Raw genomic sequence first — 15,427 nt, 5'->3', positions numbered from 1 at the left:
TCTGCCTCAAGTGTTAATTCCTCAGCATGTACCACAGCCTGTGCATGTAATTTACAGTATGAACTTTGGGCACTGAAAATAGCTCAAGACTCATTTTTGCTGTAATTTCATCTAATATTGAGATCTAATAGTGGGTGAGGTAGCGGTAATTCTTTAAATGTAAATACATGGTAAAAATAAATGCAAATGCTGTAGCGTTCTTATTCCATTCTGTATCGGAAACGTCTGTTCAGTAAAAAGAAAATGTTAATTTAAATAATTCTTCCATTACAGATGTGCTTGCTTGTTTATCCTTGGTAAAAGTTGAGAGCACCACCAAAGTGGTGACTTCAGGGATCTGTAAGGGGTTAGGTAGAACATCTTTACAACTTTTTTTCACTAGCTTCTGCTGAACTTTGGAAAGCAGAGATACAGTATTACAGGCATCTTAACTGATTTTACTCAAGGAATCAAATTAAGAGATGAATATCTCTGTAGAACTGTGGAGAAAGCAGATTAAATTAAAATACACTAGTTTATTCAGGGAAATTGCTCATAACACTCAGGCATCCTCTTTTGCATGTTAATGAGCTATGTTAATGCTAGGTCTGTGCAAGTCCAAACTAGGGAGCTGTTTTTTGAAAAGGGAGAATGGCTCACTATTTGAGTCTTTTCAGTCACTTCACAAGCAAGCACACACTCCTTTTTGTCAAAACGTGGAGGTGGGGGCCTGTCTGCATTATTTTGCTTGTGTTGACTGTACATCTTTTCATTACTTGGAATGAAACATTATGAAAAATGTGAATATATATACTGCAATAAATTTGGCCTTGTACAGCTTCCATTTTCTGTGTGACGTTTTTACAGCATAGGCCTAAAATTTATTCTGATTCTTGGCACAGAAGCAAAATTGGTATGTGATTTTCATCTCTACCAGTGTTTTAGCAAAAGATTTATACTTAGAGCACTTCTGATCTGCTCCTAGTGCTAAAAATAGAGAAGCACCTAACTATGCCACCTCGGAAATTTCTCTGGAAAGGAAATTTTCACTTTGAAACTTTTCATCTTATAATTCTGTTCTTCCTTCTTTTTTAGTATCAGGAGGCAAAATCTTACTCTAGTCGGGTGATTGCTTGGGTCTATTCTTTTCTGACCCTGCTAGAATGGAAGCCTGTGGTGGAAGGAGGGTGGTGAGAGGCCATACGTATAGTTTCATTCTGTGGCAGACATAGTGAGAAATGTCGAAATATTAGGAATTTAAACAGAGATTGAAACCATGAGAGCAGAAATTTAATAAATTAATTTTTTCTTTCATACTGTGATTAAATTAAATGTCTTTGTAATAAGATAAATTTATGGGACATTTCTTAATGGAATATTTTTCTTTCAATCTAATGACTAGATATTCCAGCATCTTTAGTTTCATAGACTTTCTCTATAACAATTATCATAGAAAGTAATATTTTAATACAATTATGATTGTACAGCAACATCAACCTTCTACAAATAAATGTAAGAGATCCAGAGATGAAATCTAATTGTTTTGGATCGCGTTCAGAAAATGTTTAACCATCTTAGTTAGCCAATATGTAATTATGGCTAGTGTGTTTTTATAGAGTGGTATACCTATTGTAGAATTTTCCAATCAGAGTGAGTGTAACATCTATTTATTATTTACAGGACCTCGTTACGCTATACAAATAGGTGAAAAAATGATAGATTATAATGAAGAGTTCCGTCTTTTTCTATCGACAAGGAACCCAAATCCCTTCATTCCACCTGATGCTTCTTCTATTGTTACAGAAGTTAACTTTACCACAACTGGAAGTGGCTTAAGAGGACAGGTAGGTATTTAGAAGAAAAACAATGTACGTATAGCGGACATTCATAGCTTCTGGAAGAAGCCCTATGGTGCATTTTGCATTAATGGTCACGGAGATATTTTCTAGCACACAAATATAAATGGTAAAATCAATGCTGAAACTAAATTTAAATTTTAAAATCTTGGGTTTATGCGCTTTGGAACCAAGTTGTGAGTCCAATAGAGAAAATGGAAACAGTCTCATTGACTTCAGTTGCAACAGACTGATCGCTAAGCTTCTGTTTTCTGTTCAAGATGCATGTATGGTACCGTGGAAACATTTCTGTTATTGTTCTCCAGTGTTCTAGTTAGAGAGTAATGCTAGCATCAAGATACTTGGGGTACAGGAAAAATGTAGTGAAACCAAAAAACTGTATATTTTACTTCCTCCAAAATGCTGGTAGCTTTTGAGTTTTTTTCTATAATGTTTAGGAAGCAAAATGTAGTGTACAGATCAAAGAGAGGAAAAAAAAGAAAAAAGATAAATTAAAGGAAGAAAAAACCCTCTTTATTTGGTACGAAACAAATTTTTCCAAACTAACAAGAGGCTTAGAATGGGATGTAAATAAGATGTTGATAAGTAAGATATAATTCAAAATGTGAAGCATGGATAACCATATGGTTTTCCTCCCTCCACTGGAGATAGGGAATCGACATCATACAATGTAATGAAGTGAACTGACCCTCTCTTTAAGTGGAAATACAGAAAAAAAAGCTTTATTTTTTGTTTTCTCTCTTTGTGGGCAGGAGAGAGGTTTGACTTTTGGTAGACTTTCTGTAAAGAAATTCGTTGCCATTCTTTCCAGTTTGTGTTTTCTATCACCTACTTCTTTTTATGTCCGATAAGACTGCCAGTCACTTAAACACAGCTGTGATTCAGATTGAAGTGCAAAGATTTAGGTCTCAGCATAAAAGGGTGTGAATCAATGTCCTTAATGAAGTGATCCAGTGCCCTTTGAGATGTTCTTGAGTATCTCAGCTGGCTTGCATCTGCTGTTATACACAAGGGCATGGTTCACAGTAGTTCCTGGGTTATACTTGCCCCTGCATGATTTCCTGGATGTCTGCATAGATTGGAAGCTGTTGGATGTCTGGCTAACTGAGTAAACCCTCAGAAGTCTACTTTCAAAAATATAGACTATATACTGCTATATGATTAATGAGTATATATTATGCTATATGATTAATGAGTATATATTATGCTATATAATTAATGAGTATATATGATGCTATATAATTAATGAATATATATTATGAAATATTAGAGTGTTTTTTATCCTGTTGAATAATCTCCTTTCTTTTTAGCTTTTGGCTTTAACAATTCAGCACGAAAAGCCTGATTTGGAAGAGCAAAAGACAAAACTGTTACAACAAGAAGAAGGCAATAAGATACAGTTAGCTAAGCTTGAGGAATCTCTTTTGGAGGTAAAATAAGTTTATCTCTTATATCTGTTAGATCAATAAGATAGTGTTCATATTGTTATGTGTTTGAATGAAGATGGTGAAAGTATTGGAATAGTGCACCCTCAGAATTTTTGATTTGAGAAAATAAAAGCATTATTTGTCTGGGGCTGTTGGGAGATTAAAGTAGATAAAATACCTACATCTGTCATGAAACTGTAGTATATCAATACATTAAGCATTGTCAAAGTTGTATGTATGAATTGTTGGGCTAGATATAGGCTGGTTTAGATTGATTAGAAATTTAATTATTTTTAATGTATTAAAAAAAGAGAAAACTTTCTTAAAAATTATACTATTTATTTTTCAAATTACGAGCTTTAAAAAAGGCCCTTTTTTAAGCTTGTGAATCATGTCAAATGATATTTTTTCAAGTTGAGAAATTATTCCGAACTGTGAAAGGAAAAAAACCTAGAAGAAAAATTCCCATTAGAAAATGGAAAGATTTGTTGAGAGAGACATTTAAAAGTTTAAATCTCCACAATTGTTTCTTATTAGCAATGAACTGTAATACCTTTATAGTTAATATTTTCCTTTCTCGTATTTAAAATTAATATTCTCAATTTTCAGTTTACCTTTTTATGTTAATGAAAGTAATTCTGCTCAGAAAGACTTGTACACCTCTATAACAAAAGGTAGCTTCCAAGAAAGAGGACACAGAAACTGTGCTTCATGCCTGTAGGAATGGATCCTCAAATCTTCCTTCCTTCCTGCATCTATGATGTTTTAGGGAATTGACCTGCTGCCTCAAAACCCTCAGTCTGTAGCTGAGTCATAGAACTTTGCAGTACCCAGCACAATGGACTTGAGCATAAGCCTGTAATTTTTACACATTCCTCAAAAAGTAATAAACTGAACTCTATTAGACTGTCCATTAATATCTCAATTTTAGACTTTTGCACATAATTATGTAATATGATTTGAATTTCCACATTTACTGTCCCTATTAAACTCCCTATTCAGTCTCAAATACTAGACTCAAACCTTTTTTAAAACTGTGATAGGGCAGATTTCTCTTACAAACAGAAGGAAACTTGTTCTCTAGAAAAATTCCATACTCCAATAGCATCCTGGGTTGTACAAGAAATAGCATGGCCAGCAGGACTAGGAGAATGATCGTCCCCTTGTACTGGGCATTGGTGAGGTCGCACCTCAAATACTGTGTTCAGTTTTGGGCCCCTCACTACAGGAAGGACATTGAGGTGCTGGAGCGTGTCCAAAGAAGGGCAATGAAGTTGGTGAAGGGTCTGGAGCACAAGTCTTATGAGGAGAGGCTGAGGGAGCTGGGGTTGTTTAGTCTGGAGAAGATGAGGCTGAGGGGAGACCTTATTGCTCCCTACAACTACCTGAAAGGAGGCTGTAGTGAGGTGAGGGTCAGTCTCTTTTCCCAAGTAACGAGTGATAGGACAAGAGGAAATGGCCTCAAGTTGTGCCAGGGGAGATTTAGATTGTCTATTAGGAAACATTTCTTCATGGAAAGGGTAGTCAGGCACTGGAACAGGCTGCCCAGGGAAGTGGTTAAGTCTCCATCCCTGGAGGTATTTGAAAGATGGGTAGATGTGGTGCTTAGGGACATGGTTTAGTGGTGGACTTGGCAGTGCTGGGTTAATGGTTGGATGTGATGATCTTAAAGGTCTTTTCCAACCTGAATGATTCTATGATTACAAAACTGAAATTATTGTAATTGTTAATATTCATCTCAGTTGGAAATGAGAACTAAAGTGTAAAGGGGATATTGGAATGTTTTTGAAGGAAAACGAATTTATGAATGACTGGGCATAGGAAGTCATTACAAGTAGCCATTTTCAGGTTAAATTGGTAGTTAAATTGAAGAAAAAATACCCTAATTTGTATTTACCATGGAGATATTAGTGCGTAAAACTCTGATCGTAGAAATCATTCTCAAAAGCTTACTGACAACTTAAGTTTCAGAACCTGGCAATCTGGATTTTTGGAGTTTGTTCCTAGGTTTTATTTTCCATGCTTCTTTAAAACAACATCTCAGTTTTTGGAGTAACTACCTGCTTTCTGGTACTCTTGATGCATTCAATGATTCAGAAATATGAACAGGTCAGAAAGAAGGACAGCTTCCAAAATGGTTACTTTACAGTTGGGGTTTTTTTTAATGCAACATAGATGACTTTTTTTTTTTTTTTTACAGACACTTGCAACATCACAAGGCAATATACTAGAAAATAAGGATCTGATTGAATCTTTGAATCAGACTAAAGCAAGTAGTGCACTCATCCAAGAATCACTTGCTGAATCTCACAGGCTTCAGAGTTTCCTTGATAAGGTAGAAGAATATTCTAATCTTTTATTGCTGTTTTTTTCCTGGTAAAAACAGTCATCTTCTATATGGAGAGGATATATACATCCACAGGAGTATAAAATCAAATTAATAAAATCATAAAAAATATAACTTATAAAATTAATTATTTGGAGTAAAAGATATTTGGGATATGCAAGTACAGAAAATATTTTCAGTAATTAAACTCCTTTGGTTTACACATGGTGAATAGCTACACAATTTAAAGTCTGCCAGTTTGAATTAAAGCAATTTTCACCAAGGACTTATTGGCAAGTAATGGGTTTTGACGTTATTTTTGCAATCTGCTATTGCAAACAGTGCTCATATGGATGTTCTTACTTAATATATCCCGTGCTATTCCAAAAATTTAGATCATTGGTGGTGCTGTTCATCTGGCTTGCTGTTTTTCTAACACACTACAGAGTTTTCCTCAGTGTTGTTATTTGTTTAGTTTAAAATTTTTTTCTATTGAGTTTTGGGATATGTTCTGTGGTGGGAAGAGGCCTCAGTGCCTTAGGGATTGATTTCCAAAATGTTCTTCATAATTTAAATAATTTTTTGCTAAAAATGCTTTCTTCTAGTTTTGATATCCAAAGACAGTGTTGAAGTCTTGGGTACATGTCCCTCAATTTGAAGAATCGGAAAGGATTCAGTTTTTTAAAGCAGTGGGAGTCATCTGAATGTTTGGGGTTTTTTTTAGTGGGATGATTAAATGTTTCTAGAATAACCGGTAGATGGCAGTAATGTACTGTTTTTTTATGTATGTGTTTGGTTTTTTATCCACAGGAGAGGGACGCCTATCTCCCTTTAGCTGAGAGTGCTAGCAAGATGTACTTTATTATCTCTGACTTGTCCAAAATTAATAATATGTACCGTTTTAGTTTGGCGGCTTTCCTGCGGCTTTTCCAAAGGGCTCTGCAAAGCGAGCAGGTATTTCTTAAAGCTGTGAATGCTGCAGAAGAGTCAAACTGCTTTGATCCTTAGAGTTTGTTAGTTGCTGTGGACATTTTTAGAAAATAATATATAATAACTGATTATGCAATGCATAAGTAGTGATGCTGAGCTGTTGTGCTTGAGATATTCAGAATACATGCACGTGTAATTTTTAATAATCTTACATTAGATATAAATTGTAAAATTGCTGTGCCATCTGAAAAAAAAAAAAGTAACTCTTATTTGTAATTTCAGGCTTGCTCTTTGTCTAAGGTGAATTAGGAAAAACAAGGTTGATTATAACTTTCCTGAAGGTTTTATTTAAATAAATTAATGATCTAATCTGCAACTAATGCTAATTCTATCAACAAGGAGCAGAATAAGAAAAGACCTGTATTTCTACATGTTTCAGTTACCTGAAGGAAGATCAAAACTTTATCTACTTTTATACAGTTTGTAAGCATGTATGAAGCTTGTCTTGTTGAAAATGTAATTAAATATAGTAATTCAATACATAAGCAATTTTTTACCAGGTGAAAAATATGAGATGCCAAGGGTATTAGTGTTAGGAGGAGAAACCGTTATCTCATTCTCTATGTATTTACCTTATATATAATGTTGTATAATGTTCACAGTCAAAATATTCAAGGCCAAAATATTCATTTCTTAATGCTTCAGCATGAACTTCTTGTTTTATCATTACTTATTGATAGCTGCAGCTGAGTTCAATAATATGTTTTTAGAACTAGTAATTTTGTCACATAGAGTCCACATTATTTGTGTCATTCTGTTGAAATTTACAGGGTACATAAAAAAATTTTTAATTCCACGTGAATTTTTGAAATCCAGACTTTCTTTTTAGGGTTCAGGTAATACTGAGGAAAGAATCAAGTCGCTTATTGGCTCATTGAAACATACAGTGTATGAATATGTTTGTCGTTGTTTGTTTAAGGTAAGATTGTGTTTTTTCTGGCTTTTATACAGTGCGCTGGGTTTGAAAGTATTCTTTCAGCAACCAACACTTGATCTACTTCAAATAAGCAGTATTGTGTCAGTACATATGTAATACATGCAAAAAATTACACTTGCAATATTTAACATGCAAAATGAGGACTAAAAATTAGGATATGACAGAATAAAGATTGTTTATGCGCATTCTCCACAGAGCAGTATTCTAATGAGCAAGATTACACTCAGTCTAGTCCTATTTCTGCTTTACCTCTGGCCCTCGTCCCTGCCTCATTCTGGCTTCATAGCCAGTCCCAGGCTTCGCAGTCTTCTGAGCACTCTTATTCTGTTTGCTCTTATTTCTAGCATTTCTTATGTATGAGTGTTTAACCTAACTGTCATGATAAGGTTTTGTGTGATTATGTGGTTTTTTGTTTGTTTTTTTTTTAAAAAAGGAAATAAAAAAAACATTTTAATATTCTACTTTCTCTGTTCACTTCCTGCCCCAGATCTCTACCTGCTAGCTTGTTTGTTTCCATCTATTCCCCTATTCCTCTATATAATGTTCTTAATGTATTTCTTGTTTGCTCTGTATTAGAATCAGGTGGTTTTTCTCCTTGTGCTTTCTTGGTGAAAACCTAGGATGGATATGCCTTTCACTTTCAATTTTAATTTTTACTTTCACATGGAACAGTCGTAACAGGAGGTGTTTGTCTCACAGTACGAGGCTGAAGAATGCATAGTAGGTCTGCATAGATGATTTGAGCAGTAGTGGAAATCATGCAAGTCTGGAGTTTGATCACTGATAATGGAGAGGTCTTGGAAAATTTTACAACGCCTCCCCACTCCCTCCCCCCAGTCTAGCAACACTGTATTGAGGATGCAGAGGTAGCAGTTATTTCTAAGGATTTTGGTTTATCGAAGTCCAGGTGCATTCTCATGAAATACTCTCATAATAATTTAATGTCTGTGTTTGAAGTCATGAGTCTGTGAAGCCTTCCGATAAGTCAGTATTAGTCTGTAAGTATTAGTCAGTGTAAGTCTGACTTGTATCAGAAATAGTGTGGCCAGCAGGACTAGGGAAGTGATAGTACCCCTGTACTCAGCACTGGTGAGGCCACACCTCAAATACTGTATTCAGTTTTGGGCCCCTCACTCCAAGAAGGACATTGAGGTGCTGGAGCGTGTCCAGAGAAGGGCAACGAAGCCGGTGAAGGGTCTGGAGCACAAGTCTTATGAGGAGCGGCTGAGGGAGCTGGGGTTGTTCAGTCTGGAGAAGAGGAGGCTGAGGGGAGACCTTATTGCTCTCTACAGCTACCTGAAAGGAGGTTGTAGCGAGGTGGGGGTTGGTCTCTTCTCCCAGGTAACAAGTGATAGGACAAGAGGAAATGGCCTCACTTTGTGCCAGGGGAGATGTAGATTGGATATTAGGAAAAAATTTCTTCACAGAGGGGGTGGTGAGGCATTGGAACAGACTGCCCAGGGAAGTGGTACAATCACAGTCCCTGGAAGTATTCAGAAAATGTGTGGATGTGGTGCTTGAGGACATGGTTTAGAGGTGGACCTTGCAGTTAGGTTAATGGTCGGACTGAATGATCTCAGAGGTCCTTTCCAACCTTAATCACTCTATGATTCTATGATTCTATAAGTCATCACATCTTTTGAATATTGAAAAGCAGCTATTTTTATATATCAAAAAAGATAAAAGATTTCAAAAGCAAGGCATAGATAGGAGATTTCTAGTAGGAAAGATTTTCACTGTGAGTGATCAGACTGGAGTTTAGAAAATACTGAAAGTTTAAGTGTTATCATGCAGCTTCAGACTAATGGTCCATCCAGCTTATAGTATCGTGTTCTGATAGTGGAGAGAACAAATAAGCTCCTCATGCCATCAGCAATCCACTGCTAATTCTGCCTTTAATTCTGCACTGAGGCTTTACTATTGTCTTCATAAGTGGTATAGCTGATACAAGTTAAAAAGTTTAACACATGTAGATGTGGCACTTAGGGACATGATTTAGTGGGACTTGGCAGTGCTAGGTTTACAGCTGGGCTCAATGATCTTAAAGGTCTTTTCCAACCTAAATGATTCTATGATTCTATGATGAGTTTATACCTTTTTAAGCATGTTAGAATTGGGAAGGATGGTTTTGTTTGTCTGTCTGTGGTTAATATTTATCTTTGTGTGTATATAGACTTCATCTGTGCTAGTAAGTGAAGTGGTGCCAAGAAGTTTTCCTGCTCACTGCAACTGGCCCACCTGTACTGTTAATTTGTCAAAATAGTTGCTGTCATGAGCTTGGCCTTGGCCAGTTAGCATCCTTCCAAACAATTCCCTTTCAAGTTTTGAGTACTAGATCACCCAGGGACCATTCTAATTGGCAGTTTGGATTTGGATTTGCTTGCAGACCTTGTCTCAGAGGATGAAAGACTTGAATGGTGTGGATTTCAGCCATTCCATGGCAGTTGTTCTCAGTGTCATATGATGTTCATGGATGTATTTTATTTAATCAATACAAACAGAACTTTCGTGCTTTGCGCAGTTTGACTTTAATTCCTAGTTGGGGCCTGGTTGCCCTCCAGTACTGCCCCTGTAACAAAACCAGTAACAAAGAAGTGCAAAAATAAAATATAATGTCCTTTATTTGCTTTAACTTGCTTCCTTGGGGATGCTTTGTATTGTATGGTTTTGTAATTGAAAGAATTAATAAAACAGAACTATTTAAAACAGCAAACAACAACTTTATGTATCGGTATCCATAGAGATACAAATTATGCCAAGAATTTGTTGTGGCTGTCATTATGTGTTTCTGCAGTTACCCAAATCCAATTTAAAGCAGCTGTGGCTCATACTAATCAAGTTATATAGTCTTTTAGTTGTTTCTGAGGTCAGTCATTCCAAGGGCAATTAAAACCAGTAAGGATATGGTCTCTAAGCGACATGTGTCTCTTTAGTCAATCAGCCATAATTCTGGAACCTAATCACCAGGTAAATTATTAAATAATAATCTCTATTATTCAAACTACAGATGCAGTTGAAGTTACTTTTACTGCACGTGAGAAAACCTTCCCAAAGATGATGAACATCATGAACACTCTTACTCCATGTTTTTGTTCTATGTTATTCTTATATCTGTCTGTTTTGGAGCTGATATGTCAAGCATGTAAAAAGGCATCTGAGATAATAGTAATAATAAAAAGAAAAAATAATTTGGTCATCTTAGGTAATTTTGTCTTCAAAAATATAATAGACATCGAGATGAGAAAGCCAATATTAGTCAAACAGTTCATCTTACACCTTGTAACATGTACATAATATTTCCTAGAGTATGCTTCCTCATATTTGGTCCTGTCTCTTTTGAAAAGTCCCATGCAATTAATTTTTCAGTAGTATTCTTTGTAATTTAATATTCTTCAGAGCAGTAATTTTCTGAAGCTAAGGACAATCAGGCTGTCATTTTGAGGCACACATAAGGCATGTGTGTGTGAAACCACAGCATGGAAAATTCAAACGTTGTTTAGAAGTCAAGAATAGAATTGATTTCTATAGGAGTGCAGGTGTGTTGTGCTTATCAGCTGGTTGAGATGCGTATGCTTTGCAGGCTTAACCCAATCCCATGCATCACTGATTTTTCTTCTGTTCTTCACTTTCACGTGCGCTTTATGCTTTTTAGTAACGTTTCACCCTCTTGAAAGGAAGAGGTACCAGCTTTCTTATGCTTACTTAAAATTCTAAAGAAAGAAAATATGTTTATATCTTCTATTGTCTGGTAAAATACATCTTCCAGGTTACAGCCAGACTTTGAAAACTGGAGGCCTCAATCTAGGTTTCCGAGTTCCTGATTTTCCAGAGTACCAACTTCCAGTTTTTCACATTGACTTCTTGACATAGTAGTCTGTACTTTCCAGCATAGCTTTGGTAAAACACACCTACGAATGTTTCTGTATATGGACATAGGAATCCCAGTTTTAACAAGCCAATGTTATTTTCAAAAATATTGTCTTGAATGTCTGCAGGGTTTATTCTATGGCTCTAGTAAATCCTTAATCATGGTTTATTGCTCCAGTGCTCAGAGACTGATTGAAGTTCAAGTGATGCAACAGACCTAGGAAAAAAGTCAGAAGGTTACAGTTGTTTGGGTTTTTCTTAATCAAAATTCTGTTTCAAAAATTTGCTATAAGAAGATTTCAAGCATTTCCTATGCACAGTTTAAAAAATAATGGATTCTGTTTAGTATATTTGTTTTATTACAAGTACCTGTTTTTTCTTCTTCGCTTTAATTTAGATGTATTTATATACAGGGTTTGGGTTAGTGTTTGTCTCTAAGTTGCAGACATATGTAGCAATTTTGAATTAGGATATGTGCCAATAAGTCGCTGCTATGGAATTAGAGGTGTTTTATTAATGAAATTTTGTTACTTATAAAAAAAAAAAAGCAGAAAGGTGACTTTTGATGAACATATAAATACATTTTTACTGCTTTTGTTTCAGGCTGATCAGCTAATGTTTGCTCTACATTTTGTACGAGGAATGCACCCTGAACTTTTTCAAGAGAATGTAAGTGCTAGGGGTGACAATCCCTAAGGGATTTACTTAAACTTAATAAGAAGAGTAAACGAGTAGATAAAAAGTTTTTGTCAGTAAGCGTAGGACTTGGGATTTTAGGTTTATATGCTACTATTTTTCTGTAGTTACTTTTGGATGTCAACGTTATATTTGTTAGGTTCAAAGTGAAGATTACCATGAGAAAGGTAGGTAAATGGTTGCCTTTTAAATAGGGGTCTGAGAAAGAGGTTTATGGAGGGTTCTTGCAGTTTTTTACGGGCACTGTATCAGTGTTTCCTGCCACCATGTGGCTAGACATTTATCCATCCTTCCAGTTAAACACAGACATTCCTTTATAAGTAAAGTATTGGATACACATCTGTTTCACTGTGACCATGGGTTGCTTGCGCATCGTGCCTTGGTATTGAAATGCAGAAAAAGAGTGCAAGATCTAGGGGGAAATTAAGTAAAAGTCTGACTTTGCTACCTGCAGTTGAAGACACTTAAAGTGAAGTCTTACTGGAAGGTGAAGTAATTAAGTTATCTTTTGTGCATTTCAACTGTCGATTCTTCAATGTCTAAGAAATCCCTGGAGCAGTGATCATTAATGTCCTCATTTGCAACAGTGTCTTCAAGAGTGCACTGTACAGAGTGTCCTTCTTGTATGTTGTTCTCTGGCCACATAACTGTTGGTTTCTCTGCACCATAGTGGCCTATCTTTGAGAGGAATGATGGACTCATCCTAGAATGGTTTATCTTTTTGATAGCGTAGTGGGATGCATTTGATATAGGTTCAAACCACATTTAATAAAAATGGCTGTCCATTCAGGTTTGAGGCAAGTGCTGCATTATTAGCATACTCACAAAAAATTGAGAGATGTCACGTGACGTTTTTGATAGTTGTTTGAATGAGGCCTAATCTGAAAAAGCCTAATTTATGGGGAATTTATCTGTTGTTTAGAGGCTACCCTATTCCCAACAAAATTGCAGCAGAGCTTATGTACTGCTAACCCTTATTTCCATTGGGCAGCGCATATCTCAGTAATAGCATGTTCTTCTCTTTGGGTGTTAGATAATGCTTTTGCCCAATGCGGAGGTTCATAGTGAATTTACATGTTTCCGGTAAAATGGTACTTTTAGTGGTGATTGAGTTGGTAACTATAATTTAAACTATAATTTAAAAATTGTTAAAATTCATCTGAGCAGATTATCCTAGACTATCTTTGTAGGAAACAGGAAGAAACCAGACCTGTCAAAGAAGCAATTAGTTTCATCATAAATGAATTTTGTAAAATAGGTCAGATGGATTACCGCTAAAATTGTTTACTTCTCTCTGTTGCCCTTACAGGCAGACTAGACTAGCTGGCTGAGATGTAGATGCCAAAGTTATAGTTGTCTATAGTGTAGTGAAGTTAATCCTCTAAAGTCTGCCTGCAGTAGAACAATATGCACAATCAACTCAATACAATTGCTTAAACATGACTGATTAGCATGAGTCAAGACATTTAATTATCTAAAATACCTACATGGAAAAGAGAGATGAAGCTATGGCTTTCTGTACTAGAAGCTGGAGACCAGGAGTATGAAATGGTAGTAGATGTCAAGTCACTAGAAGAGAGTCCATTATAGGGTAAAAGGTAAAAATTAGATAATACATTTGAAGGAAGTAATGGAACTTGATTATATGAAGGATGTGGATTTAAGTTACAAGGTTTAAGAAAGGTTGGTTGAAACTTTTTGATGTTATGAATGCAATGTAGTTTTATTGCAGACATATGGATTGACCAAGTGAAATCCCACAGTCTTTCAGCAATGAAGCTGCCTGATAAAAATAACTCAAATTAATCTTGTTGGTAGAGGCATACCCTGGCTACTCTTCATTAGTAGAACTTCTCTAATACATCTCTATTATGTCTTTTCAGCTTCTGAAAATATCTTGCTTTATCTTTCTAGTCCTTGAGTTTATAAAGTCATGAAGGCAGCAACTTGCAAATAGTTTTCTGACTAAATTAAAGCCTGGCCACCTAGGCTTCTTAAGTATTTGTAAGTACTGCTTTATGTGTTGGTTGCTATTGTTTAGCGTACATTTCCATCAGCTATTAGATCTTTTAACCAGCTTAATCTAGGTTACATACAATGCACATTCCTGCAGTATCTGAGTACTCAAGAATTAAAACAGGCAAATAATATCAATAATTCTCTTACTTCTCTGAAAGGTAGAAGTTATTTTAATTGAATTGTTAAGAGTGCTTGTGCAAAATATTTGTTGAGGAAAATGAAGCTGAAGTGGTTGTTCTTTATAAGTTATTTCTTTTAAAGCTTTTAATATGATGAGGCTAGAACTCACTGATTATGCTGCTAGAGAATTTAGTATTCTAAGTTCCTATCCCAAAAGAGTTCAACCTTCTGCACTTATGAATTTTTTACATAGTGATGAGAAATGTTATAGTACAACTTCAACATTATATTATAGAATGCCTTGGCTCTTAGTAGAGACATTCTCTTTATGAATCAATATGTATAGAATTTTCAGAGGTATTTTTACAAATCTCTACATACTATACTTCTGCTTTTCTTCATAAAAACATTACATGATTTCTGATTTTAAAACTAGGCAGTCTTCATGTATTTTTCTGAGCACAAGCATTTTCTTAGTAATTGGGAGAGGATCATCAGTTTGTAATTGAAAGAGAGAGTTGTTTCAAGACTGAACTAGATTGATGGACGCCAGAAGCTACGCTGTGGTCTGTGTCAGAGTAGTACTAGTTGATTGACTTTTTCATTTGGAATGTTACTATTGTCTTTAACAATAAAGAAAATAAAATTTTTCTTTATCATGGACTTATAGATACTGATAATGTAAAATTTCAATACTCTGAAGTTTTTTTAAATATATTTCCTACCACCTCCACATACAGGATTATGTAATTTCTAGTATGCTTTTAGATGCTTATCTAATCTGTCTTAAAATGATTAAAAGCTGGATACAGATACCAAGTCTAAAAGATTTAGTCATACATAAATTCAGCTTACATTTCCCCTTTCTTAATGCAACCAAAGTATTCATAATACCAATCTATTATACTAACTATTCCTCTTGTCCTAATAACTGCAGCTTTTGGATACTATAACATGGAACAGTATCGAAACATGGATTCTGTAGTTATCTGTTCTGTGTGGGCTGCTGATACCCTATCAGGCAGTATGTGTGTCTTTTGCCAGCAAAGTATGTTACTTCTTGCTAGTCTGTAGTTAGGGGACCTGTGTGGGACCTGTGGGTGCTGAGAAAGGATAGGGCTTGTAAAGCACTGCAGTCACTTAGCTTGGATTCTGCAAAAGGAATTACATACTGGTAGTATTACCTGGAGTTTTAAAAATTTCTCTTTTT

At 35.5% G+C, this 15,427-nt stretch overlaps 1 protein-coding gene across 2 annotated transcripts in view; it reads left to right on the top strand.

Annotated features, from left to right (window-relative positions):
* Positions 1–15,427, top strand: part of DYNC2H1 (dynein cytoplasmic 2 heavy chain 1) — a 183,624-nt gene that overhangs the window by 78,279 nt on the left and 89,918 nt on the right. For both annotated transcript variants that reach the window (XM_087757020.1, XM_087757019.1), the window contains exons 66-71: positions 1,660–1,823; positions 3,146–3,265; positions 5,463–5,597; positions 6,399–6,542; positions 7,408–7,497; positions 11,986–12,051. In XM_087757020.1, the coding sequence (XP_087613146.1) occupies positions 1,660–1,823; positions 3,146–3,265; positions 5,463–5,597; positions 6,399–6,542; positions 7,408–7,497; positions 11,986–12,051 (719 nt within the window). The remainder of the gene's footprint in view (positions 1–1,659; positions 1,824–3,145; positions 3,266–5,462; positions 5,598–6,398; positions 6,543–7,407; positions 7,498–11,985; positions 12,052–15,427) is intronic.

This window comes from Nipponia nippon, unplaced genomic scaffold (assembly GCF_047370975.1).
Source record: "Nipponia nippon isolate SJK-2023a ecotype South Korea unplaced genomic scaffold, ASM4737097v1 scaffold_2, whole genome shotgun sequence".
NCBI classification, from domain to species: Eukaryota; Metazoa; Chordata; class Aves; order Pelecaniformes; family Threskiornithidae; genus Nipponia; species Nipponia nippon.
This window is presented reverse-complemented; position numbering and strand designations above follow the sequence as displayed.